Source organism: Pteropus medius, unplaced genomic scaffold (genome assembly GCF_902729225.1).
Source record: "Pteropus medius unplaced genomic scaffold, Ma_sr-lr_union100, whole genome shotgun sequence".
Taxonomy (NCBI): Eukaryota; Metazoa; Chordata; class Mammalia; order Chiroptera; family Pteropodidae; genus Pteropus; species Pteropus medius.
Window position 1 is genome coordinate 3620569 of NW_024345479.1, and position 26241 is coordinate 3646809.

General features: G+C 45.8%; 1 protein-coding gene and 2 long non-coding RNA genes across 7 annotated transcripts in view; 1 reads left to right on the forward strand and 2 right to left on the reverse strand.

The window, feature by feature from the left end:
- Positions 1–642, reverse strand: part of LOC120611243 (uncharacterized) — a 20336-nt gene extending 19694 nt beyond the window's left edge. For both annotated transcript variants that reach the window (XR_005655117.1, XR_005655116.1), the window contains exon 1: positions 248–642. This is a non-coding gene — a long non-coding RNA (uncharacterized LOC120611243). The remainder of the gene's footprint in view (positions 1–247) is intronic.
- The window catches only part of SP2 (Sp2 transcription factor), a 27400-nt gene extending 2451 nt beyond the window's left edge, over positions 1–24949 (forward strand). The window contains exons 1-7 of one of the 2 annotated variants that reach the window (XM_039873700.1): positions 736–822; positions 14627–14703; positions 15500–16474; positions 20406–20721; positions 21828–22002; positions 22220–22413; positions 23716–24949. In XM_039873700.1, coding sequence (XP_039729634.1) covers positions 816–822; positions 14627–14703; positions 15500–16474; positions 20406–20721; positions 21828–22002; positions 22220–22413; positions 23716–23816 — 1845 coding nt within the window. In that variant the 5' untranslated portion in view covers positions 736–815 and the 3' untranslated portion in view covers positions 23817–24949. Of the gene's footprint in view, positions 1–735; positions 823–14626; positions 14704–15499; positions 16475–20405; positions 20722–21827; positions 22003–22219; positions 22414–23715 lie in introns of those variants that run through there. The other variant, XM_039873699.1, reaches the window with a different exon arrangement.
- The window catches only part of LOC120611242 (uncharacterized), a 29309-nt gene continuing 5291 nt past the window's right edge, over positions 2224–26241 (reverse strand). For 2 of the 3 annotated variants that reach the window (XR_005655115.1, XR_005655113.1), the window contains exons 3-4: positions 10273–10361; positions 2224–3810 (exon numbers count right to left, since the gene is read on the reverse strand). This is a non-coding gene — a long non-coding RNA (uncharacterized LOC120611242). The remainder of the gene's footprint in view (positions 3811–10272; positions 10362–26241) is intronic. The other variant, XR_005655114.1, reaches the window with a different exon arrangement.

A 26241-nucleotide genomic window follows, 5' to 3' on the forward strand; every position in this document is an offset into this window, starting at 1 on the left:
TGATGCTCACATTTGGTGGCCGTCAGTTGCGGGGGGAGGGTCACTGCAATAACCAAGTGACAATTACAGGGGCTTGAACTGAGACGGTGAAAATAATGCTCTCTGTCAGAAGTCACGGAGACCCAACTCCCGCTATTGTGTCAGACTCCAATGCCTGGTCGTATAAAGTCGCCTGGGGGCTCATTTCCCTCTCCTGAGGCGTTGAAGGGCGAGGGACTAAATAAAAGGCTGGTGGCTTTCCACTCACCAGGCATGTGGTTGAGTGGCGGAAGAGCAGGAAGCCCCAAGCACATCAGGGCGATACTTGATTGAGATGTAATGAACAAGCTATTTACAGGGCTTTTCTCGGCCTCACCCTGAGGACTTCTGATTGGCTTTAGGGCAGATCTATCATTTATCCTCTGGGTTAGAGGTGGGTGGAAGGTCAACCACGACCAATACAAAAACCAGTGCTCAGCTAAGCTCCTCCCCATCTAGCTTCCTGTTGCTGTCCATCAACCACCTTGTGGGCGGGACTTTGCCTCCCGCCAGTTGGCTAGCGAACATGTCGTTCACTCTTCAGTAGGTTTCCGGTTGGTATCTTCTACCGTCCATCAGTGACATCTCACAGGTCTATTGGCCAAACCAACGTCGCTCTAGATACCTCTCTTTGATTGGTTAGTAGTGCTGTCGGTCCTCAATGTACAGAACTCCTATTGGTGAACGCTGCCGTCGCTCGGGCGGTGGCGGGCTCCGGGATTGGCGGGTGCTAGGCGGGCGGTGTCAGGCTCTCGGTGGCGGCGGAGGCGGCGGAGGCCAGGGAGGAAGATGTCGTAATGAGCGGTGGGTCCTGGCCGCTGCCGGCGGGGTCTTCCCGGGCCCCAAGGGTTGGGAATACGGGCAGAGGCCGCAGGGAGGGGGAACCGGGGCCGAGGGTTGCCCCCTGGGGCCGGGCCTGGCGCCGGGGCCCGGCTCCGGGAGGGGCGGGGGAGGGAGCATTCCCGCCCGGAGGAGGAGCGGGGCTGGCCAGCCGGGCGGAGGCACCCGGAAGGGGGCGTTCGACTCCCCGCCCCCTTGGAGCCTGCTGGGCGGGAGGGCGGCGCTTCCGGGGGCTGTCGAGAGCTGTGGGCACCTGGGGCCAGCCTAGGACCCCCCCCTCCCAACCCCGCCACAACCTCCTCCGCGGAGTCGCCGACCGGCCTCAGAGCTGTCCGGCCAGTGGGTCGTGCCTGGGTCTGCTCCGAGGAGGTGGCCAACGCTCCTCGCGCTTGCACTGTGTGTTCGGGGGGACTCTCTACTCTAACTCTAGGTGCCCACCAGCGAGTCAGGGCTCTCTCGAGTGCAGAGAGGGGCAGAGGAATGCTTGAAATTCAGACAGCACCAACCACATACATGGGCATTGCTGGGCCCATAGAAACCAACCTGGTTACTAATGTATCCCAGTCGAGAGACGGTATCAGGACACGAGGGCACTCCCTAGGCTGATGACCTCTCGTCTTAGACTGCAAGTGGGCAAAAACCTTTAGTGTTCACTTGAATCCTTGAGCCTCCAGCTCTTAGCAGAACTGTGAGACGGTTAAGAACTTGTTGACAGAGCTCCTAGCCTGTTACCTGCTGAACCCCAAAGGCCAGGCACAAACCTTCGGGATGAACAGAATAAAACAAAACGGATATTTATTTTCTTCCACCCCACCTCTATCCCCATTGCTGACTTAAGGATCTCCTCTTACTCGTGCTTTTTGTCTTATGTTCCTGGTGGCTTTCTAATTTTAGTTGAAAAGGAACCGTGTCTTCTCTGGGCAATTGAGAAACCTATCTTCACTGCATTCCTTGGTTTTGATTACAATATACTGTTTTGTTTCAGTGTTTCTTAATTAACTTGATCCAGAGAAACACAGTCTGGCTTTTCTCTGTGTACATTTCCCGGAACTTAGTTTCTTCTTCTGAGGTTACTTCTTGCTCATTTATATGTTGTTCCTGGAGATAGGGAGGAGCCACTAGATCTACTTTAAGCAATGAATTGGTCCGTGGTCCCCCATTACACCGATTTTATTGCAGATAGAAGGGTGATGACTGTTTCAAGGTACTGGCATGCACTGTCTAAAACTCTCATGCTGTACCTCAGAATGCATTAAGTATCATAGTAGAGGGCTCAGTGTTGAGTCGGTATTTTGGTTAATATTTTTAGAGCTAGGAAGTTTAGGGTGTGGCCAGTTCACAGAGAGGCTGTGAAGGGAATGATAGTGGAGTCCACATTATAGAAGTAATTTTAATTACTAACACAAATATTTTGTCTGTAATAATGAATATAACTGCAAGTACTTGTTTTATTTTAAACTCTTGTGTGTGATGAAGGGGGCAAATCTGTCAGACAGCCTATGAATTGGGCTGATGATATCAGTGTTCAGTGGCTTCTAATAGGCATTAATGCCTGTTGGACATGGATTTTCTTTGGCTGGGGCGATTGGTAAGTTTTCTAATTCTGGCTCTAACACTTGGTTGTACAGAGGCTTAACCTCTTTGTTTAAGAGCAGCAACAACAAGGAAAAAAAAAAGCTAGTCTGACATAGTTATGATCTCCCCGAGCTAGGCTGTTAAAGACAGTCTTTGCCACAGAGATCCAAGTAGAGTTAATTCATAATTGGATTGTCACCTGACTGCCTAGCAGGGAGAACTGGTTCTAAGAGGAAGAGTTTGGCATCACTGTCAATGGCATATAGACTGGCCAGCTCCCCCCAACCCCTCAGATTCTATTAAAGTTTGGGCCTCTGGTGGCCTGTAGAAGAGAGGAGAAGATGTAAGAAGGTTTTGGCAAATGTCTGGGTAAGGACCCTCATGGTATAACAGCAGATAGGGTAGTTCATTTTGATATCTTGTCCTTGAACCTTCGAGTTCTTTTGTTGATTAATAGCATTTTTTTTTTTTTTTTTTTGGAGAAGTTACAGGGTCCCTTGTAGCCTGAACAGGCCTTTGCCATAGGTATGTGAAAATTCTCAAGCTTACTTTAAGTACCTAGAACCCTGTGAAGACATTGTAAGCTTGTTGCAGCCAACTACTAGACCCCATTATTGACTTGGGTTCAGAAGTCTTCTAGAACTTACTCGCCCTCATTTCTGTGACAGAAAGGTAGCATGTTTTTCTAAGACTTCACTCCCTCTGTTCTCTGTACACACACAAATTAGAAGCCTCTCTTTCAGAGACTGAAAATTTTAGGAATTGTTTTGGAGGGGGTGGGCAATGGCCACAGAATGAAAGATGTGCAGAGAAAACGTTGCTTTAAAGGGTGGGTAGAATATTAAAAAGTTTATAGAGATGTAGTGGTATGAACACATCTGCGTTTAAGTAATTACGTGGTCCAATCTGAAGTCTTGTGGGCTGCAGACTTGGAGTAAAATCTGTATGAAGAAGCTTCAGTATTTTCTTATGAGTTCATTGGGTGATACATCTGGAGTGTCCCTTTGTATAGTTTAACTAATTTCTGAACTTCTCCACAGCAAGTTCACCAGTACAAGCTGGGTTGAGAAATGGACAGCATTATGGAATACATTTGTTGATAGTTTTGCTTGTTTGGTTTTTGCTTGCTTTTGTTTTAGATCCACATACAACTCTTGTGTGACTTCTAGACATGTTGAAGGAAGAAGGAAAAAAGCTTTCTCCTCATTTCTTCCTTCATAGAGTCCGCATTTAGATTTTTATATTTCTGAAATGCAGTTGAAAGTCTCTCTAAGAAGTTCTTCCTCAGTCATCAGCATATCTTTTTCTGGCTGGCAGCATTCTCTTAGCAGACCTTAGGGTAGGGAGTCTCACTTTTCTGTCAATTATCTATTGGAACTGGGGAGAAAGAAAGTGAAAACATGAGACATTACTGACTCAAGGGCATTGTCAGCCTAAGTAGGAACAGGATTAGAGAGTACCCTTGAGAAGATGCTTCCAGGTGGTACTGGTGGATTTGTTCCAGTTGACAGGATTCCAGAATGGAAAACTGATATTTCTACTGCTGAAGAGAGAGCCCAGAAGCAAGCTCAAAGTCAGTGCTCATAGCCTGGAGAAAGCCGCAGCTTCCACTTCCTGTCTAGGAAGCGCTCTTTCCAGATGCTCCGAGGCAGCCACTGGCACAGGAGATTACTGTGCTTCTCATCTGGGTGGGCTGTGCTCAGGAGCAAGGGAGTATGAAAGGGCTAAGTGCCCAGATGTTTCTCACTTTGCCCCTGTGAGTAGTGTTGCTCTAAGCAGCGTCGAGATGTCAAGGCTGTTTGTGTCATGGGAGGAGCATGCTTACAGACCCAACTGTTTGAATCCTTCCTTTGGACATCTCATTCCTTAGCTACAATTTGTTTCAACATCAAAATTGTGAGCTGTACCTAGCCAGAAGCTTGAGTACATCACAATGAAGAGGTTTAGCTTGGGTGACTATTGTTTTTGACAAGGGCTTAAAGGGCCCTTGAGATTGCTAAGGGCTCTAAGATAAGTTTGTCCCTAGACTGTTAGATGCCCTCTGTCCCTAGACTGTTAGATGCCCTCTTTCATCTCAGCCAGGGGGTGAAAATGGCTCAGGAACCAGTAGGCACTGGCCCTCAAATGTTCTCTTTCTAGAGCTTCCTCTTTGAGGTATTTGTTACCTCTCCTATGGGACTTGGTGGAATCACAAAGTGTCCTCTCATAGACTGAAAAGTGAATAAGAGACAACAGGCAGGGCCATGTGATTGTAAGTAGAAGATTTCTGCTTTTGGTCTGTGTCTAATTGGAAGTCTCAGATTAGCCTAAAAACAGACCAAAACATTTCCCAGCCTTCAGAAAAGTAATTGGTAAGCCAACCCTCTCTTTCCCTGGGGAAATGAAGTCATCACTCATTTCAAGCCGATCATAACCCAGGGATTGACTCAGAAATAAATGTGCCAAAGCAGAGAGAACATGTGTTTTTACATAATGATATTCTTTAGGGGTGTGGAGGGGGGGAGGTATAATTTGGATTCCTTTTTCCTCTTGTTCTCCAAGATAATTCTGAGGCCCAGTATTCTTTACACTATTTTCTGGGACTGCTTCTGTCAGAATGAAGAGTTCTCACTATCCCCTGCTGTTCCATGTCCCCACTCACTTCTCCAGATTCCCTTCTAATATGACGGTGTGTGACCCAGGCATTATGCATACTAGCTAATGACACAGTTATATTTTGGGGAGAGGAATTCAGGATGGAGACGGATAAGAGGTATTCATATAGCAGATATCCTGATTATCTTAACTCAGAAAAGAACTTCCCCCCAATATGTGTTAATTGAAAGAAGCATTGAAATGTATTTCCTGGTGTGTGGTGATGTGTGTGCTTTGTGATATTTGTCCAGGAGCAGGATGAACTGGCCCACGCACAGGCGTTCATCCTGTGTGAGATGACTGGTGGGTTTGAGAGAGAGTTCCATCTGGGACTGGATTAGCTGAGTTGACCTAGTGAGCAAATCCCAGCTGAGTGCCAGGATATGCAAATCTGTAGGTTTTCTCCTTTGGTTCTTAAACTTCATTTAGGCTCTCCCACTCTGCAACATCCAGGATTCATTCATCCATTCAACAAATATATATTGAGCATGTACTCTGTGCCAAGTAGAGAAGTATATCAGTGGGGAAGGCAGAAGTCCATCTTAGTGGGAGACAATAAATAGTAACTAGTAGATATTAGACAATAAGAAGTGCTAAGGAGAAAAATAGAACAAAGGATAGGAAGAATGTGAAGGTGCAGTTTATATAGGGCAGTTAGGGAAGGTCTCCATGAGAAAGGAACATTTGAGTAAAATCGTGAAGAAGGGGAGAGATTGAGCCATGCTCAATCTGACATGAGAGGCAGAGAGAGGGTGAGCACTCAAGCAGAGAGAACCTCAAGTGCAAAGGCCCTGAGAAGGGACCATACCTGGCAAGTTCAGGAACAACAGAGAGGCAGACCCTTATGGCTGAAACAGTGATAGGGGACAGGTCAAAGAGGTCACGGGAGACAAGTCACATAGGGCCCTATGTGTCTCTGTGGGGACTTGGGCTCTTTAAATAGGAGATAGATGCTTTTGCGGGGCTCTTACTTTGAATGAGAGCAGAGAAATAATGTCATGATTTAAGTTTGATGTATCTCACTGGATGCTTGTTGAGAATAGACTGACTGGAACAAGGTCAGAAGCCTAGCCAGGAAGGAGGCCTTTGCAGTTATCAAGGCAGAGATGATGGGGACCTCAACCTGAGTGATAACAAAAGGTAGTGGTGAAAGCAATCAATCAGATTCCAAATATACTTTGAAGGTAGAGCTGTGTTTGCTGACTGAAATGCAGAGTGTGGAAAAAAAGGGTTGAGGATGACTCCCAAGGTTTTGGGCTGAGCAGTTGAAGGACTGGAGTTCCATTCACTGCAGTGGGGAAGTTTGAAGGAGGCACAGAATTGGGATGATATCATTAGCCCTGTTTGAGGCTAGTTAGATTTGAGATATTTATTAATACATCCAAGTGGAGACTTCAGTAGGCAGTTGGAGATACAAGTCTGAAGATACAAGTCTTGAACTTATCATTATATAGAACCTATATGTTATAGGTTTTTAAAGTGACTAGACTGCAGGAAATCACCCAGGAAATAGGTGTAGACAGAAGAAAAACAGGTTCCAAGGCTGAGCCCTGGAGCAGCCCAACCATTTAGAATTTGAGAGGAGGGAGGGCCCAGCAAAGAAGTCTTAGAAGTAGCCCGAGAGGTAGGAAGCCCACTTGGCAAGTGGGTCCTGAAGCCAAGTCAAGAAAGTGTTTCAAGGAGGAAGAGGGGTCAACTGCCAGATCAACACATAAGATGAGGTCTAAGAATGAACCATTAGAGGTCATCGGTGACATGAGCAGTTTTTGTGGTGTGGATGGGGAGTGGGCAGCCTGGTTAGTGCAGGTTCAAGAAAGACTGGCAGGAGAGAAATTAGGGACAGCAAATATAGGTGTCTCTTACAATGAGTTTTGGTTGAAAAAAAAGAAATAATGGATCTTCTCTAATGAAGGGAATTTAATTTCTTGATGAAATTGTGGACATACATCAAGGTCATGGGCTGAGGCTGCGGTCAAAGTTGGGAGTAGGAAAGAATGGACAGCTCAGGTGTGAGTGGAGCCAAGGTCTCCCTTCTTTACTTCTTCCTTTGGTCTGTGACATTAGCAAGACACTACCCAGAGTTGTTCTTATTTAATAAGAGTCAAAGAAATTCCTTTTGTTGTTTTCGAGCTTGTTTTATATAGTTATTATGATTGCTGGAAATTTGCTTCTCAGAAATGCTCAGTGCAATTTGGAGTCATTCACAAGCCAGTTCCCTTAGCCCATTTATCAGCTCCCTTTGAGATCCAACTTTGTTGTCTAAAACCAGCCTGGCCTGCTTTTCCCTTACCAGCTCTGAATACTTCCAGGCTAGGCAACTGGGAAAGACTAGGCTTAGAAACTGTTTTGTTGGCTTTAGGCCCAGCTGAGCTGACCAAAATAGGCAGCAGGACTGTTTGTGCAGAGTGAAATTCCTCCAGAGGAAATACCATAGCAGGAGGCCAAGAATGCCATAGCTAGGATGGTAGGAACTCATGAGGGAAAAAAAAAAAAAAAAAAAAGCTGAGTACCCACAAGGCCTGGCTATGAAGTTTGAGCCAATTTCTTTCCCAGAAAGAAAAGAGCTTCTAATGTGTGGTATTTCTTTGGGCTTCTTTTCTCTCTTATTCCCTGTGTCTCAAGAGTAGTGTTCTCAAGTGAAAAACCAGTGGTACCAGCCCCTAGTCTGATGGCCAGGGCTTTGGGGTCCCACTGTGGCCTCTTCCTGTTGTATGGTGTTCCCTGAGTCAGCCCGTGTTAAAACCCCTAGGGCAGAGACACACTCCATCCCGTATGGTGGGCGAAAGTGCTGTGAAGGGTGCTGTGGGGCCCAGCCCCTACCTGGCCTATAGCAGGGGCACTTGCCCCACACCTTGTGGGGGTGGGAGGGAAGAGCTCAGGAAGGTGTCGCTGAGTAAGTGAATGATAAATGAGCTCTGAAGGAGGACTGGAAATAGACAAATGGAAGAGAGCATGCTTAGGCTCCAAATGAGAGAACACATGTTGTAGTTCCAGAAATAGAAAAAACTAAAGTGTGCCTCAGGAAAGTTGGAGGGCAAGAGAGGTAGAGGGGGGAGGGGGAGGGAGGGGTCAGATTGTTTATGCCTCTGCAAGCCTATCATAAGATCTACTGGAAGCTCTTGAAGAGTTTAATCAGGATAGTGGCTAGATAGGATTTGCATGATAAAAAGATTCTCACCAGATTGTGAAGGCTGGATGGGATGGGGCAAGGTCAGCTTGAAGCCATTTTTGAAGGCTTTGGGCAGTATTTCAGGCTGAACTCAGGGTAGTTAATGATAGGATAATGGTGATGATGTTGAGGAGCAATGAGTAGACAGACTGGAGAGAGGTTTATATTTAGGTAGAATCATGAGAACTTGATGATTGATTAGAGATGAGGATGATGCTCAGGTCTCGTGAAATGCCAGAAGAGAGGCTGGTTTAACTAAAGACATTCACTCAACCTGCAGGCACTGAAAGGCTGCTGTGCTCTGTACCAGGCTTGGTGTAGCAGTTCGGCAGTGAAAGACCTGGTCTCCCTGGGGGGCCTTCCCAAGAATATGTATGTAGAGAGACATTTAGCCCATGATTATTTAATGGGTAGTGAGTGTTACCAGAGAAATTAACCTCATCTCAGGGATCCTGGAAGGCTTCTCTGAGGAAATGACATGCCTGTTACAAAGTGGGCTCTCAAATTTTGCGGGGGGGAAAAAGAAAAAAACAGGCTGAGTCCTGAGGGTGAGTGAGTAAGTGTTAGCTAGTAAAGAGAAGAAAGAGCTCTTAGCAAGGAAAGGGCAGCAGCAGAGATGAAGGTTCTTTAAGAATCTGGAAGAGGGCCCCTGGTGGCTGGGGATGAGAAAGCTGGGGAGAGAATGGGCAAAAGTGACAGCTCAGTGTTGGAAGTTGTGTAGGCAGCCCAACTGGAAGGCCCACAGCGGGCTAGATGTACTGGTCTGCACTTAGGAGAGACCTGGGCCACACACAGACCTGGGAGTCATCAGCCTATGGAAGGTACCCGAAGCCATGTGAGTTCCATGGGCACAGTCACCCATGGAACAGGTATTAGCTGAGAAGAACAGATGTTGAGAAACATCAGTATTTAAGGAGTGGCAAAAAGAAGAGGTGCCCACAAGGGGGAAGAGGTGGTCAGAGAGGTAGGAGAACATCCATGGGGATTTCAAGGAGGTGGGAATGGTCAAAGGTCAGGAACTGAAGTGGGTCTTTTGGACTTAGCAGTGAGGAAGTCCTTGGTGACCTGGGCAAGGGCAGTGTTAGCAGAGAGTTGGGGTGAAAGTCCCAGTGCCACGGCTAGTGTGCAGGTGAGAAAGAAGGCAGACGAGGGAGGAAAAGAAGGCTGTAACTGGAGGGGATGGAGATGGAGATGAATGATCTGCGCATCAAGAGCTGGGGTACTCAGGGGATGCTCTTCTGCTGGTCTTGAAATTAAATTGGCTTCCAGTATAGGGAAAGGAAAGTCAGGTGTGGGCCCATCAGGCACTGGATGCTTTGATGTCCTTGGAAGTTTTCCTTGGAGCCTAAGAGAACTACTATTGCTTGTATAGTAAATCATTGTAAAACTGCATCAGCCATGGTACTGTTGGGAAAGTTTTAGCCAACCTGAATTAATGAAGAGTTTGAATAATAAAGGCAGCCTTTTCCTTCAGAAATATACAGTAATCCCACTTGCCAGTGTCGCTAAATGTAGGCTTCAGCGACCGCATATAAACTGCTGTGGAAAGCAAATGGGTACGATTAAAATGGTAGAAGTGGTAAAAAAACAATTACATAACTGCCTAAGAGTCCTTTTGCATTCTTCATACACTATTTAGCCTCACTTTGAATAGTATGAAGGAAAAGTTAAGCACAATTTATGTCCAAATTACACATTTTAAATATAAAGTCCCAAATTAATGAGTTTTAAAGTACTTTGATCATAGTCTTGCAGTTACATATCTATGCTACTTCTTAACCACTCTCATTTCCAAATACCAACTGGAAATGCTTCTCTTTTCCTTTTCATGCTTAATCTCAGGATGTAATTCTGCCATGGTAGGGTGATTGGTCTCTGTTTGCCCAGGTCTGTAAGGGCCACAAAGCTCTGAATGATACTAGGAGAGCTACTTACATTGGTTTGCAGTCTAGGGAGTATTTCAAGAGCTAGCTAGGGAGGAAAATGAAACCAAATTGAAATAGTGCGAGGTCCAGCGCCAGCAGTCTGCAACTTACTTCAGTAGATTCTGATGCAGCTTCCTAACCGAAGACTCACTCGGGGCCCAGCCGGGTCTCCAAACAGTTTGAGTCCAGAGTAATAATGACTGCAGAGGGAGAGAGGAAGATGGGAAAGGGAGATGAGTAAGAAGCACTAGGCCAGTTTTCATTTTGCTTGTACTCTGTCCTGTTCTGGTGTCCTTCTGTTTTGCAACAGAGGATGTCTTAGGGAGTCACCCACCAATTTTAGCTAAGTGAACCTGAGCCCAGGGAGCCTTCTGAGAGAGCCTCTGCCTTCCGTTCCCAGCCCCGCCAGCAACTAAGTCATCTTCTGTTTTTATCAGCAATGCGGTTTGAGAATTATAAAAATCCTAAAGGTAAGATTTTTCAGTCCAACTTCCTACCCCATCTAGACATCCCATCCCAGATACATCTTGCCTCTGGCTAAATGGTTCTAGAGAACGGAGAACATTACCTCAAAAAGCAACCGATTCCATCTTTTGAAAGTTTTCCCTTCTATTAATCTGAAATCTGCATTCTCGAAATTTCCACCCTGAAGTCTTGGTACCCCGCTTTGAACCCACAGATGGAATAAAAAAACTGGTGGATATTGCTGCTCTGGCATCCTGATCACAACCATTGATGCTCTCCTCCGAACCAGCTCACATTGCAAATTCCCCTTTCAGAATGTCCCTCAGAATGAAACCTGACACTCCAGATGTGGTCCAAGTGGGCAGAACACACTAGGACTATCATTTTTATTCTGTGATTGAACTTTTGGAAATGCAATCCAGTAGCTTTTTTGGCAACCTCATCTAGATTCTTTTGGTTCCCATTTAGCTTTGAGTCAAAAACCACTGGGGCTTTTGCACATAAGATTCACTATTAAGCTCTGTCTTCCTGTCCTATACGCATGTGATTTTTGCTTTTTAACCTAAGTGCAGGATTTACACAACTTTAAATTTTAAACCACCACTGATCACCCACTATGTGCTCAAGGCTTTTCACATTAATTACTGACACCCCTTGGAATCCCATGAGGATGACATTACCTCTGTCTTACAAATGGTGCAGTGGGACTGAGAAGAATGCCCCAGACTCCCCACTGGTGGCCGGCACCGTCCAAATTCTCAGTTAGGTCTGAAGCCTCCTGTACATACCAGTTTTTTATGATCTCTTTGAACTTTAATCCTGACACCCATTATGCTTACAGTCTTTTTCAGACATTTGCAGGTTGAATTTGCCTTCTAGGTTTTTGCATAGTTGCCCAAACTTGGGAGGTGGATAGGCTACTCTGAAGTGCATTTACCAGCCTCTAGGGCACAAACTCGATTTAGTGAGTCACAACCAGTATTTTAAAATATGAAGTAGAGTAGAAAAATATCAAAGTCTATCACATGTAGTAAGGGCATATTTTGTCTCCGGTAACTCTTATTGCATGAGCACAGGACAGGCAAGGGAAGTTGTGGGTGGATGTGTGGATGTGCGTGCACACTGGGTTTTGATGTAAATTGTTTTTATAATTGTGGTTCGTCATCTAAATAGTTTGAACCTCACTGCTGTAAAGAAAAAATATTTTTGAGTCAATCTGGATTGTTTTCATTGTAATGCTGTAACTTAATTACATACATGTATTAGTGTATCACCTCATTGATCTAGTTCCTATAAAATTAATACCTACAAAAAAGCCAGTAAATCGACAACATAATTCTGGGAGGATGACATTTGATTGAACCTGAATTGCTGCTGTCAGCATGAACATGGCACAGACTTGACACTTTGGGCTTCTTGAGTTCCTCAGGCCCACTGTGCAGTGTCTACTGCCTAGTGACACAGTCGTCCCATGCTTCTGGAGAGCCAGCATCCCTTAACTTTTGCACAAATGCATCATGAGTTAAATGCACAGAATTAAGTTGTCTTAATTAGCCTACACAGTTAGAGTGGTGCCACTTGGCACCAATATAGTTGTAAACACACACACACATAGGCCCTGAAATGTACAAATCTCGGTTAGCCCTTTTCCTGTTTAGGAAAAAAGTGCAGCTCGCGGCCAGTGTTCATTTAACATGACATGTAGGAGTGCTACGTTTTCTAGGATTTGACATTTTCAGCGATTGAGAATTACTGTATTTTGTAAATGGAAATACCACTACTAAAAACAGAATGCTATAAATAGAATGATGTCTGTTTCCAAAGAGTATATGCTATATATAGTCTTTCATATGCTAGAGCAATATGAAAATAATAATAACAAAAGCAAGGTATTTCATGGCAAACTTTGAGAGTAAGGTTAGGACTGTAATCCTTGAGTTATCTCAGGGTAAATGCTGCAGCTGCAAGAGCTGCTGGCAAGTATACTCGGGGCAAATGGGAAAATGGCTAAGCAGCAGTCACTCACTGATCTATAGTATTTGTTCATTTTTAAAAGATGATCTTCACAGGGAAAACACAGAAATAAAACATTCTGGTAAAGAAAGCTTGAGGCTCCAAGGAGAAGCCTGCAGACCCTGGTCCTGGAACCTATCCCTAGTTTGAGACACCTGGTTGACCTTGGAGCGGCAATGGTCTCAGGACAGCGTGGAGGCACGTTCATCTTAGCCCCCAAACTAGACTATCATCCTGCCTACAGTGTTTTTCATTCTTGTTCAGAAGAGTATTATGAAAATGTCCAATGCCTTGTTAAAAGAAAATGCACAGTGTGTACCGTTCTCCTCACGTATCCAACTCATACCCCATAAAACAGATTTGTTCAGCATGACATGTTTTTTGCAACCCTTTGCCTGTTCCTTATGATCACTTCTTCCTTACTTCCTCAGTAATTGTAGTACTGTTCAATCATTTGTCCTAGGAGTTTGCCAGGGATCAGTGTCTGTAATATTTCAGAATCTACCTATACTCTGGATTTTGCCTAGAGCTGCCTCTGGCTCCTCACAGAGCTTGCAGGTTTGCTGCAAAGTCTCTTCCAGTCTGGAGTGCAGTTTGTGTGGCCTTCGGGCCTGGAAACCATTTTAAGGCATTGGTGTCCATCGTCTATCCTGGGTTCAGTCCCCCCTTCACCTTTCCTTTACCTTTTCCCATTTAAGGATTTTTCTCCCAAAGAGAGAAGCCAGAGGCCCTGGTCCTGGGACCCACCCCAAAATGGAATGGTTCCACTTTCTCCCGGACCTCTAGCCTCCTCTTGACAGATACCCAACAGGGGCTCAACGCCTGAGCCATTCTGCCTTTTCAAGTCTCTGAAGCCATACCTTTCTTGTTTCCGTACACCTTGAAATCTGCTCTCCAAAGCTCTGGGTACAAGTCTGACTCTGCCCAGTGCCCTTTTCCTTAACGATTCATGAATTATAAGATGGCTTAGATTCCTCCCCACCCCAAATTCTCATGATTTCCATTTTACCTATTTTATATTTCTCTTAGATGAAACTTAAGTTTAGAGATTCCGTTCATTGCTTCCTCAACATTCTTTATTTTTAAAAAAGTACAATAGAGTGTATTCATTGTGGGAAAATGACAAAATAAGAAAAACAAGGAGAAAATTCTTTGAAGTCAAGCCAAATCCAGCCACCATAATGGCTTTTAATATTTTAAAATTTTTAAGATTTTTTTCCTGCTATATTCATACATAGAAATATATATGTTTAAACAAAAGTAGAATTTACTCTATTTTCATTCTTATTATATTTAGTGATTAGCTTCCTAGTCTTGGTGATACCTATGGGGCTGATGAGGTGATACCTAGTATGGGGCCATACGTATTGTCCTATGTAAAAGCGTAAATCATGTAAAGCAATTCCCCGTATGCTATAGATCAGTACCTGGGCATTGGGCCTTTGCGGTAAAGGCTGAGCATAAACACCCAAGACTTTCACATGGAGCAGGTATGTCTTTGTTAGGGATCCTGGTTGAGGGAAATGTCTGTCAGGCTGGTTTGGCATCTGGCTACAACAGCGAGAAGCTTGGGTCAGAGCTAGAAGATTAAATATGGGGCACCCCCACCCACCATGTAGGGGTTCTGATCTAGCTAGAGAGAGTGGGCACTGCCCCACAGAGAGGACTCCCTTAGGTGGCACAGCTTAGTTACCGAAACCGCTCTTGGTATAGTCTCAGTATCTCCATGTTATCTTAGGCTTCATGATGGCTGCAGGGGAGGCAGGACCAGCTGTCCTCACAGCCTTGGATGGCAGAGTCTGGGGAAAGAAGAACGTCATCTACTGAAAAGATGTAGGGTTGTTAACCTTGAGTGGGGAAGAGTGGGGAAAGGTCGTTAACATCTCTTGGACAAGCAGCAGCAAATAGAGGCAAAAAGAAAGTCTGAGGCAAGGAGCCTTGGGTTCTTTTTAGGCATCTTGTGCATTACTCTCTTTTCTTCCAACAGATCCACAGACCAGCATGGCTGCTACTGCCGCTGTCAGTCCCAGTGACTACCTGCAGCCCGCTGCCTCCACCACCCAGGCAAGTGGGCAGTGGGCTCTGAGGGTGAGGGCGCTGCATCGGCCTGGACAGACTCACTGAAGCTGCCATTAAACGACAGCTGAAAACTCACTGTACTGGCTCACTACAAATACCCTAGGTTATGAGACCAGAGAAGGTTCAGTTATCTCCTGTTTCTGAACTAAGAAACCATGGCCACTTAACCCAAGGTGTCACAGTTGGGTCAGGCAGAAAAGCAGTATTAAATTCAAGGTCCCTTCTACCAGATAAGGAAAAAAGAGACTGTGTCCCCACACCCCAGTGGCTCTTTCCTTGTAGCTGCAAAAGAGCAGTCCTCCTGTTGAAGTCATGTCCCACGCACTAGAAAACACTCGACCAAGAGGGTTTGTTCCTCCTGTTGTACCCCCGTTCTCCTCCCTCCCTTCCTTAATCCTTCCTCAGTTGAGGAATCAGGGACCCCCTAATCCCTGTGGCCAAGGGGAACTCCACCTAATTGCTGAGGGTGCCTCCTTACCTGTTAGAAGCAAGGCCAGAGGGAATTAAGTAGTCAGCTCACGCTGTTAGTTCACCCTGTCATGGGGTGCTTTCGAGGAGCGCTTTCCTGAGAAAGACATCTCCCACCTTTTATCCCACAGTTACTCAGTGGAGAAACCAGCAGGGAAGGGGAGGCAGAACCACTGCAGGGGGAGGATGCTGGCACTCTGCCTGCCACAGAGGTGGGGAGGAGCCTGTCGAGAGGAGAAGATCAAAATGGGCAAAGGGCAGCTGAGCAACAGGCCCTCATGTCTCATTCCTTCTCTCTGCTTGGTTTTTGCAGGACTCCCAGCCATCTCCCTTAGCCCTGCTTGCCGCAACATGTAGCAAAATTGGCCCTCCAGCTGTTGAAGCTGCTGTGACGCCTCCTGCTCCTCCCCAGCCCACACCACGGAAACTCGTCCCTATCAAACCTGCCCCTCTCCCTCTCAGTCCTGGCAAGAATAGCTTTGGAATCTTGTCCTCCAAAGGAAACATCCTCCAGATTCAGGGGTCACAACTGAGCACGTCCTATCCTGGGGGGCAGCTGGTGTTCGCTATCCAGAATCCCACCATGATCAACAAAGGGACCCGATCAAATGCTAACATCCAGTACCAGGCAGTCCCTCAGATTCAGGCAAGCAGTTCCCAGACCATCCAAGTACAGTCCAATCTCACCAACCAGATCCAGATCATCCCTGGCACCAACCAAGCCATCATCACACCTTCACCATCCAGTCACAAGCCTGTCCCCATTAAGCCAGCCCCCATCCAGAAGTCCAATACCACCACCACCTCAGTGCAGAGTGGGGCCAATGTGGTGAAGCTGACAGGTGGGGGCGGCAATGTGACACTTACTCTGCCTGTCAACAATCTTGTAAACACCAGCGACACTGGGGCCCCCACTCAGCTCCTTACAGAGAGCCCCCCCACTCCGCTGTCCAAGACTAACAAGAAAGTCAGGAAGAAGAGCCTTCCTGCCCCCCAGCCCTCTGTGGCTGTGGCTGAGCAGGTGGAGACGGTGCTGATCGAGACCACGGCAGACAACATCATCCAAGCAGGAAACAACCTGCTCATTGTTCAGAGTCCCGGCGGGGGCCAGCCAGCTGTGGTCCAACAGGTCCAGGTGGTACCCCCCAAGGCCGAACAGCAGCAGGTGGTGCAGATCCCCCAGCAGGCCCTGAGGGTGGTACAGGCGGCATCTGCCACCCTCCCCACCGTCCCCCAGAAGCCCTCCCAGAACTTTCAGATCCAGGCGGCTGAGCCGACATCTACTCAGGTACCATGCACACCCTCTGCACCTGCCTTCCTCTCTAACTGGCTAGCACTCCATCCCTCTCAGCTTGCTTTCAAAGATGATGCTAAGACATCTGATTTGATCTGAGTGTTGGGAGTCAGCATTGTTTAGGATGGGCAGTGATTGGCTATTTTCGCCTGACAGATGGGCTCTCTTCATTTCATAGGGCCAAGTACAGCATATGTGTGGAAGTCAGATGAAACACAGCTATATACCTATATTTTGGCCCCCTTTTTCTCTTTTTTGCCCACTTTTTCTTTTTGGGGGTCTTTTGTGGGGGGTATGTAAGGGGCAAATACATACTTCGTAATAATAGTTTTTTTGTTTTTTGTTTTATTATAGAATTACACACTCAGAACAGTCCCAAGAATGAAAAAATTCCAGTCAGGACCATAGAATTTGATGTAAAGTAAGACAATGAGAAAAATGCTGATCATTATTAATGACAAAAAATAGGAAGCCACAGCCAACCTTGATAGCAGGAACATTTAGGCTAGATTCATCTGGGATGTTGACTTCAACAAGAATGTTCTTATTTTGGGCATTTATTGAGGTGCTCCACTGCTCTGAAGTATATTGGGTCTGTGAGGCAGGTTTTATTTGTGTACACCTACTGAATGCCAGAGATTATGCCCATGTTGCAGATGGAGAACCTAGAACTCAGAGAAGTTGTAAAGTATCCAGATCTCATAGTGCATAGATGGCAAGAGCCAGGATGCAACTTAGATTTCAAACTCCACGCTCTCGTTTTTCACCTTGACTCATGTCTTAGTGTGGCAGGTACTACAATTAAAATTGAGGATGAGGATTTTTATTTTTAAATATAAAAAAATAGGTCTTACCGTTAAGGATTTGTAATCTAGTTGTCTATAGAAAACCAAGGCATCACAGTGAGTGACAGCAGGAAGTTGGGTAATCTGGCTGGAGAATTGCCCTTGAATTTGAGTTATGGACATGGAAGTCATGAGGTACTGCCCTCGAATGCCTCCTCCCTTTGAGCATGTGCTATATCGCCAAGTAATATTCTCTAAATTGTTTAATTTATTTATTACAATATCTATGAAGTTCCATTATCAATCCTACTTTAAAAAGTAAAGAACAAGATGAAAATACCTGTACAGGTGTATACAACCTCAGCAGTGCCTCCCCTCCCTTCCCTGAGGTTCCAAATCTTGAGGTTGATGGAGGTGGGGCTTAAACCTAGGTCCTCCTAAAGAAATAATCATACATATGCAGAATGATTTAGCTATAACATTATTTCTTAATGACAACATATTTTTCCATTATCTCGAGGCACCATCTGTTATACAACTAGTACCTTACTAACTATATACGCTAGGCTATTTTGAACCTTAGAGCTAAAAATATTCCTAAAGTGATATGCACATTAAAAAAATGTATTAGATTCTGTATCAGAGGTCGTCAATCCACGACCCTCAGGTCAAATCTGGCCCACCTATCTGTTTTTACAAATAAAGTTTAGTTGGAACACAGACGTGACCATTTGTGCTGCATTGGCACTACAAGGCAGAGACCTCATGGTCTGCAAAGCTGAAAAATATTAACTGTCTGCCTTTTGGAGAAGAAATTTGCTGATCCCTGCTTTACACTATGAACAAAAAATGTTCTGGTAACAGAATCTTCAGATAACACAGAAAAATAGCTATGACTTGCCAGAGGGGCATATACCAGAAAATGAAATGAAATTTGTGTGTTTATTCGGAGATGACATGAGATGTGTTTGCTTGCTTTTAATGAGAAACACAGTCCTAAATAATCCAAGAATCAAAAATAACCAGTCACAATCACAGCAGGATTTTTTTTTTTACAAAGAACTTTTTCCTTGAATCATTTGAGCATAATTTGCCACCATGATCCCTTGTTATTTCCAAATGCTTTACAGAAAGTGTACAATTCATACACAAAGGACATTCTACATAATACAGCCATCAAACCTAGGAAATTAGCAGTGAGACACACTAATGTCTAGTTCAGAGGCCCTATTCAGGTCTCACCACTTGCCCCAATAATTCCTTTGTGGCAAAAGGTTTTCATCCAGTATCACACATTGCATTTAGTTGTCAAGTCCACTTAGTCTCTTGATATGGAACAGTGGCCCAGTCTTTACTTTTTTGATGGCTACAGGCCATTTATTTTGTAGAATATTCCTCAGTGTAGGTTTGTGTAGTATTTCCTCATGACTATATGCAGGTTTTGCATTTTTGAGCAGGAATGTCACTTTGAGATTATGTAAATATCCCATTCCTCATCAGACTTTTAGTATTTTTTACTATGATGGAGATTTTAAAAATTAACTTTTTATATTAGAATAAGTTTGTATTTATAGAAAGGTTGCAAAGGTAGTACACTATATCTCACACCTGGCTTCTCCCATTGTTAAATATCTTACATTACCAAAGGTACATTTGTCAAAACTAAGAAACTGATATCGGTACCTTACTGTTAACTAAACTCCAGACTTGATTTAGATATTACCAGTTTTTCCATTAATGTCCTTTTTTTGTTCCAGGATCCAGTCCCAATGCCACTTTGCACTTAGTGGGCATATTGCCCCAGGCCCCTCTTGTCTGATAGTTCTTCAGTCTTTTTCATGATCTTGACAGTCTTGAGGCACATTGGTCAGGTATCCTGTAGAACAGGGGTCCCCAACCCCCGGGCCATGAACCAGTACCAATCCGTGGCCTATTAGGAACCGGGTTGCACAGCAGGAGAGTGGCAGGTGAGCTAGCGAAGCTTAATCTGTACTTGCAGCTGCTCCCCAGCACTAGCATCACCGCCTCAGCTCCACCTCAGATCATCAAGTGTTAGATTCTCATAGGAGCACCGATTCCTGATGCCAAAAAGGTTGGGGACCGCTGCTGTAGAATGTCTTCCAGTCTAGGGTTATGGGTTTTTGGAAAGAACACCACAGAAGCAGAATACCCCTCTCATCACATTATATGAGGGGTACGTGATGTCCTCACAACCTTCCTGATGTTAAACTTTATCACTTGGTTAAGTTGGTGCTTGCCAGGTTTCCTCATTGTAGGTTGCTACTTTTCCCTTTCTCTATTATTTGGACGCAAGTCGATAAGTCTCCCACCTTCCTGGGTGGTAGTGGAGGTGAGAATTAAGTTCTACATGTTGGAAGGGAAAGTATCTACATATTATCTGGAATTCTTCTGTAAGGAAGATTTGTCTCTACTTCATTTATTTATTTATTCAATCATTTATTGATATCAGTGGGGATTCATGTATATTTATTTTATACTTCGGGTTATAATTGACTACGTTATTTTGTTGCTCACGTTGGCCATTAGGAGCTCTTTCAGGTTGGCTCCTGTATCGCTGTGACATGCTCTCATCCTCTTTTTTTTAATCAGCTTTATCGAGATATTCACATACCATAAAATTCACTTTTAAAATGTACATACAACTCAAGGGCTTTTAGTATATTCAGAGTTGCGCACCCATTACCACTATGTAATTTTAGAACATTTTCATCACCCCCAAAAGAAACCCTGTATCCTTTAATGGTCACTCCCCATTTTCCATTTCTATGGAGTTGCATATTCTGTACATTTCATGTAAATGGAATCATATAATAGGTGATCTCTTAAGACTGGCTTTTTTCACTTAATGTTTACGAAGTTCATCCATGTTATAGCATGTAGTACTTCATTCCTTGTATTTTCCCAGCCCCGGGATCAACCATTTCTCCTAGGAGCCCTTTTACTGAAGGATATGATAGCAGTTTTTTAAATTCTGTCATTCTCTTCTCTATTTGTTTATGTCAGTATGGAATTACAGATTCCTATTTTATTTGATAGGGTATAATCCATTTGTATTATTATTTTGATGTTCAAATTGTCCCATATTTGGCCACTGACTTTTTCTCTCTGGCCCCTCCCAGGTCTACATCCGTACGCCTTCCGGTGAGGTCCAGACGGTCCTTGTCCAGGACAGCCCCCCAGCAACAGCTGCAACCACCTCTGCCACCACTTGTAGCAGCCCTGCGTCCCGTGTTCCCCATCCGAGCAGTGGGACCAGCAAAAAGCATTCAGCCACAATTCTCCGGAAAGAGCGTCCCCTGCCAAAGATTGCCCCCGCTGGGAGCATCATCAGCCTGAACGCAGCCCAGCTGGCGGCGGCAGCCCAGGCCATGCAGACCATCAACATCAATGGTGTCCAGGTCCAGGGTGTGCCCGTCACCATCACCAACACTGGCGGTGAGGGAAGGCCCCTAGGCTAGGGTGTGGGAAATGTGCCTATAGCCCCACACATGGCAACTGTGGGCCAGCCCCCAGCTCTGTAACAACAGTGAGGAAACTGCTGGACACTTGCTTCATCCATTCTTAAAAAACACACCTACTTGGTCCTTACAGTAACCCTTCGAGATAGTTTAAGATGAATGTTGGCCCTACCTGACAGCTGAAGACCTTGAATATGGTTAGAAAATAAGATGTACTCAGGAAAACTCCAACTAACACACAAACACAAAGTAGTTTGGTCTAGACCAAAGACAGATGTCGAAGAGAGGTTCCGGGTAAAGAAACTTAAAGGCTTCTAGTAGGAGGAAAGGCTTGTGCTGCACTTCAGCTGAGCGGGAATATTTGGTAATATTTCTAGTGTGAAAGCAGCCTAGCAAACCATCAAAGGAGCATCGTAACTACCTAGCAAAAATGCTTCCTCACCTTCTTTAGCTGGGTGAAGGGCCCTTTTTAGGCTAGTGGCATTTTAATACCAGCAATAGGTCAGAGACACTCCCCTGCTTTGAATGGCTTTATGTGAGTCTTAGAGTAATTGATTTTTTTCAAAGCCCATAGAACTGTTTCCTTACTCTTATTAACAAAAATCCCTGGAGACTTTCTCAAGAGCAGTTGGTATTTAACAATGGCCTAAGGCTGGAGGAGCTTCCAGAGGAAACACTCTAGAGCGACCCAAGACAAGGCCTCCCCCCAAGTGAAATATGTGGGTGGCGTCTGAAAGCGGATGCAGCCCGTGTGGCATAGTGGTTCAGGGCATTGACTGAAGTCGGCCGCCTGACTTCAAGTCTGGGTTCTCCCACTTATGAGCTGTGTGAGCTTGATATGTTATTGAGCATCAGTTTCTTCAACTGAGAAAGGGGGATAATAATACTATTTCATAGGATTATGAAGGTTAAATGAGTTAATACATTTAAGGTCTCTAAAGTGGCATCTGGCATATAAAAGGCTTTCGAAAATATTAGCTGCTATGATTAACATCATGTGCAGAAGGGAAGAAGGGTATCAGGCTTCCTCCTCTGCCCCTTCAGGCTTCCTCACCCCGAACCTTGCCCTACTCTTCCCCACAGGGCAGCAGCAGCTGACGGTGCAGAATGTTTCTGGAAACAACCTGACCATCAGTGGGCTGAGCCCCACCCAGATCCAGCTGCAAATGGAGCAGGCCCTGGCTGGAGAGGCCCAGCCCGGGGAGAAGCGGCGCCGCATGGCCTGCACATGCCCCAACTGCAAGGATGGGGACAAGAGGTAATGCGAGGAGAGGAGCCAGACTGCCAGCCTGGCAGGTGCCCTGTTTCCCAACCCCCTCCCTGGGACACAGACCAAGAAAGGGACACCTGGCCGCCTCACCTCTCCTGTATTCTTTGACCTGACCCCACTTCCTCTCTCCATCCTGTCTGCCCCTATATTCTATCTTCTCCTTCCCTCCTCTTCCTTTTCCCTCTACCCCACCTTCCATTCTTAGGTCCGGAGAGCAGGGCAAGAAGAAGCACGTGTGCCATATCCCCGACTGCGGCAAGACTTTCCGGAAGACGTCCTTGCTGCGGGCCCACGTGCGCCTGCACACTGGCGAGCGGCCTTTTGTCTGCAACTGGTTCTTCTGTGGAAAGAGGTTCACGCGGAGTGACGAACTCCAGCGGCACGCCCGCACCCACACAGGTCTGCTGCCCACCCACAGAGGGCTCCTCACCCCCACCCCTCCTCTGGCACTCAACACCCACACAGTCCTGGCCTTTCCCCCTATCCCCACCCATTGCCCTCAGTGGCATTGAGATTCCTGGCCCTGCCAAGGAACTGCCACACTGAGCAAGAGCTACAGACTGTCTTCTAGGGGTCCAAGACTACCCAGAAAATTCTTTCAGGCCATTCTATCACAGTGTTTTCCATAGTGATGTTTGCATTATGCAGCCTTGATGATTTTTGCCATAGCTGCATAGTTAGTTATTTAATAAGTACTGATATATAGCGTGCCAGGCACTGGACTGCGCCCTTTACAGATTACGAATTTAATCCTCATAATGACTATATGGAAGGGTACTTGGAGTATACTCATTTTACTGAGACATAGAGAGGTGGTCAGGTTATGCAGTTAGTGTCTAGTGGAGCCGGGTTCAGACTTGGCTCCAAATCCACACTCCTAATCGCTACCCTGTGCTGCCTTTCCTGCTATTATTTACTAAATGATTTTCCTGAAATCATTTCACTATTTTTACTTATTTATGTCCAGTCACTATCTTTTTGACATCACAAGCTTGATATTATAGTTATATGTTTTAACGCACTGGCAAATAAATACAAAACTATAAAAATGTTCATCCATCTACCACCTAAAATTGTCTCGGGTATCTCCACTGGTCCACATGTTTGAGGACAGCTTCCACTGAGCTGACTCCTATCCTGTGACTGGAGATGGAGACACGTGACCCAAAACTCTGGCTCCTGGCCAGTGTGGTGGTTCGGGTCATGTCCAGCCTTCAGAGGCTAAGTAGTAAATACTCAGAACAGCAGCAGACATAGCCTGGGTCACTGTGGTTTGGACTAAGTGTGAGCTGAGGGCTGGCAGGTCAGCATAGAATGGCGTTTTCCTGCCAGGGGGAAGATGCTGAGCCAGTGGGAGTCAAAGAGACAAAGAGCAGAAGAAAGCAGGCAATAGTTTACATGAGAAGAGTCCTGGGCACAGGGGTACAAGTACAGCATTTTAGGCAAGGGATAAGAACGGGAACAAAATAGACTAGAGACTGATGTCAAATAGGTGGTGAAGAGAAATAAGAACTGACCAAAGGGTTTAGATCAGTAGATTGTAGGGAGCAAATGTGTAAGCATGAGGTAGGCAGAGCATGATGACAAGGCGACGTCAGCTTTACAGGGAACCCTGCATGCCTCACATGTGCTCCTCCTTTTTCGGGGCTGGGACAGTGTCTCCACATGGGCTCTATGAGTGACAGCCTCTCCTCTTGCCAGGTGACAAACGCTTCGAGTGTGCCCAGTGTCAGAAGCGCTTCATGAGGAGTGACCACCTCACCAAGCACTACAAGACCCACTTGGTCACGAAGAACTTGTAAGGCCAACCAAGGCAGGAAGCCCTGAAGAAGCAGTCCCCCGTCTATGTCCTGCCTGGGCCCCTGGTGGAAAAGAGGCCCATGGCTGCACCGGGCCCATCCTCACAGCCCCTCCCTCCTGCTCTGCGACTGTCCCCACAGGAAGGGGTTCTGCTGCCCCGTACTCGCCTCCTTCTGAAGCCCATTGGCTCTGCCCTGGCCCTCCTCTCACCAGACCGTGGACACTGGCCATGCCCAATGAGACGTTCTAAATCAGGACGAGTGGGAACCCTTATTTCCAAAGGAAAAACATAAATTTCACTCCGTCGAGGAGCAAAGTGAGCCCCCTCCACCCCCCAACACTGCCGGAGCCACATCATCGTGCCATGTCCCTCTCTCCTGCGCCTCTTTGGCCCCCTGGCCACCTGGGACGCCCCGGTCCCTACACCAAGTACACCACTGGCATCCACTTCCAGAGGGGCTCAAGAGGTCACCTCTGCTCCACATGCCCCAGCCCTGCCACAACTCTTCTCCAGCACATTCCAACTTTCTATTTAAAAAGTAAAGCTACCCATGGACTCCCGGATCCCCCTTTTTCTATGGAAAACGTTGCCTTATACTCTATTTCAGATGATGAACACTGTGTATTGTGTGTGCTTTAAAGTTTTATTTAATTGCTCCCTTCTTCCTGTCCTTGTTACTCACCTCCCCCATGCCTGCTTTCACTTTAGGGTTTTGGGGGGCAATGATGAGCATATGAATTTTTTTCTCACTCTAGCAATTCTCTTTTCTAAATGACACAGCATTTCAACTCAAATCTGGATTCAGATAAAAATTTCACATCCTGAACCTCTCTTCCCTTTTCCCCTCATCACACCCACCCCTATCGACCCCAGCTCTCTTCTTATGTACAGTGTATATTGTATAATAGACAATTGTGTCTACTACATGTTTAAAAACATATTGCTTGTTATTTTTGAGGCTTTTAAATTAAACAAAATTCAACTTTATTTTTAGTTGTAACTGCTTGAGGTATGTTTTATGAATTAAGTGACAGATTTGTTATCCTTTATTAACGATGTACTTTGTCGTTCAGCACTGGCTGACAAAAATTTTTTCTTGCTAATAAATTTAGTTGCCTGAGGCAAAATCTGCAACTTGGCAGTGTAGCTTCCTTTGTCTTCTACCCCAGAGAGCTCGGAGAGGGGGCTGAGAGGAGGGAACCCTGGTCTCTTAGAGTGATCCACTGGGACAATGGCAGGACCTGCTCTCCTGACCTGAAAAGGGCTGTGGCCACACAGAAGACCTTGTAGCATTGGCACAAGCCCCCAGAGCACCTGAGTGGGACCTCCAGGGGAACAGGGGAGGTGTTCCGCTTTGTTCTCTTCTATAAGCCAGTTTTGTCTGGATCAAAGCAGGCACACACTCTGCCCAGATTCTAGTCACAGCAATGTCTTCCTTACCAGCAAGCTACTTCCTCTACTCATCTCTAACCCCTGGACAAAGGAAGGCTTTGGCCTCAGAGCCTGCTAGTAAGAAGCTTGGGAGAAAGAGCCAAAGGGGCTTGGCTTAGTCACTTCCAGAAGGCTAAAGAGTTCTGGAAAAAACAGAAAACAATTCCGAGGCCAAGATTCTTTCCTAGGGTGGAGGGCCAGGCTAGGAGCCCACCTCTGTCCAAGAGAGAACCCTGGCCACAGAGTCGGCTTTTCTTTCATCCCCTCACTCCAGCACCAGGGAGGACAGCGAGCTGATTTTGGTTTGAGCAAGTGCTGCAGATCTGAAATTTAGGTGGGGATTTTTTTGGGGGTGGTGCATAGCTATTAGAAAGGTCAGGGTTGTGATGTTATGCAGACTGAGATCAGAACTAGCTCAGTACACTGGTGGGACCTGAGAGCATCTGGGCAGAAGGGAGAGTCGGTTGTTTCTCAAGCAGAGAACAGAATGGGCTCTCAGAATGACAATGCCTTTTACTCGTCCTCAAAGGACACAGCCAGGGTTGCTGTTCTGTGCAGGAGTGGCAAGGCTCCTTTTGAGCTATCGATTCTCTTACTCTTTCTTTTGTCACCAGTGACCTGCATTTGCAAGCAAACAGCTTTCTCTTATAGCCAGTCCTTTCTCACATCAGCTGGAGAAATAAAAGGGAGATGGATCTTAGAGGGATCACAGTTTCTCTGTCCCTGATCACTTCTTAACGGGTAGGGAGACCCATCCTACCCTTAAGTCCTTTGGGCGATACCAGACCAACAGCTGAGTCTACCCTGGTATAGAAACCTCTTAACGAGCCCATCAGCCCTACATCTTATCGCTGTACTGGCAGGAAGAAGACAGAGATGTGTTTCTCTCTTCCTCACACGTGGATTGTGCAAGTGGAAAACGGCCATTCTGTGTTCTGAATCGGGATTGGTGGAGAGAATATTAACAAATTGACCTCTTTCTGCCACGTGTTTCC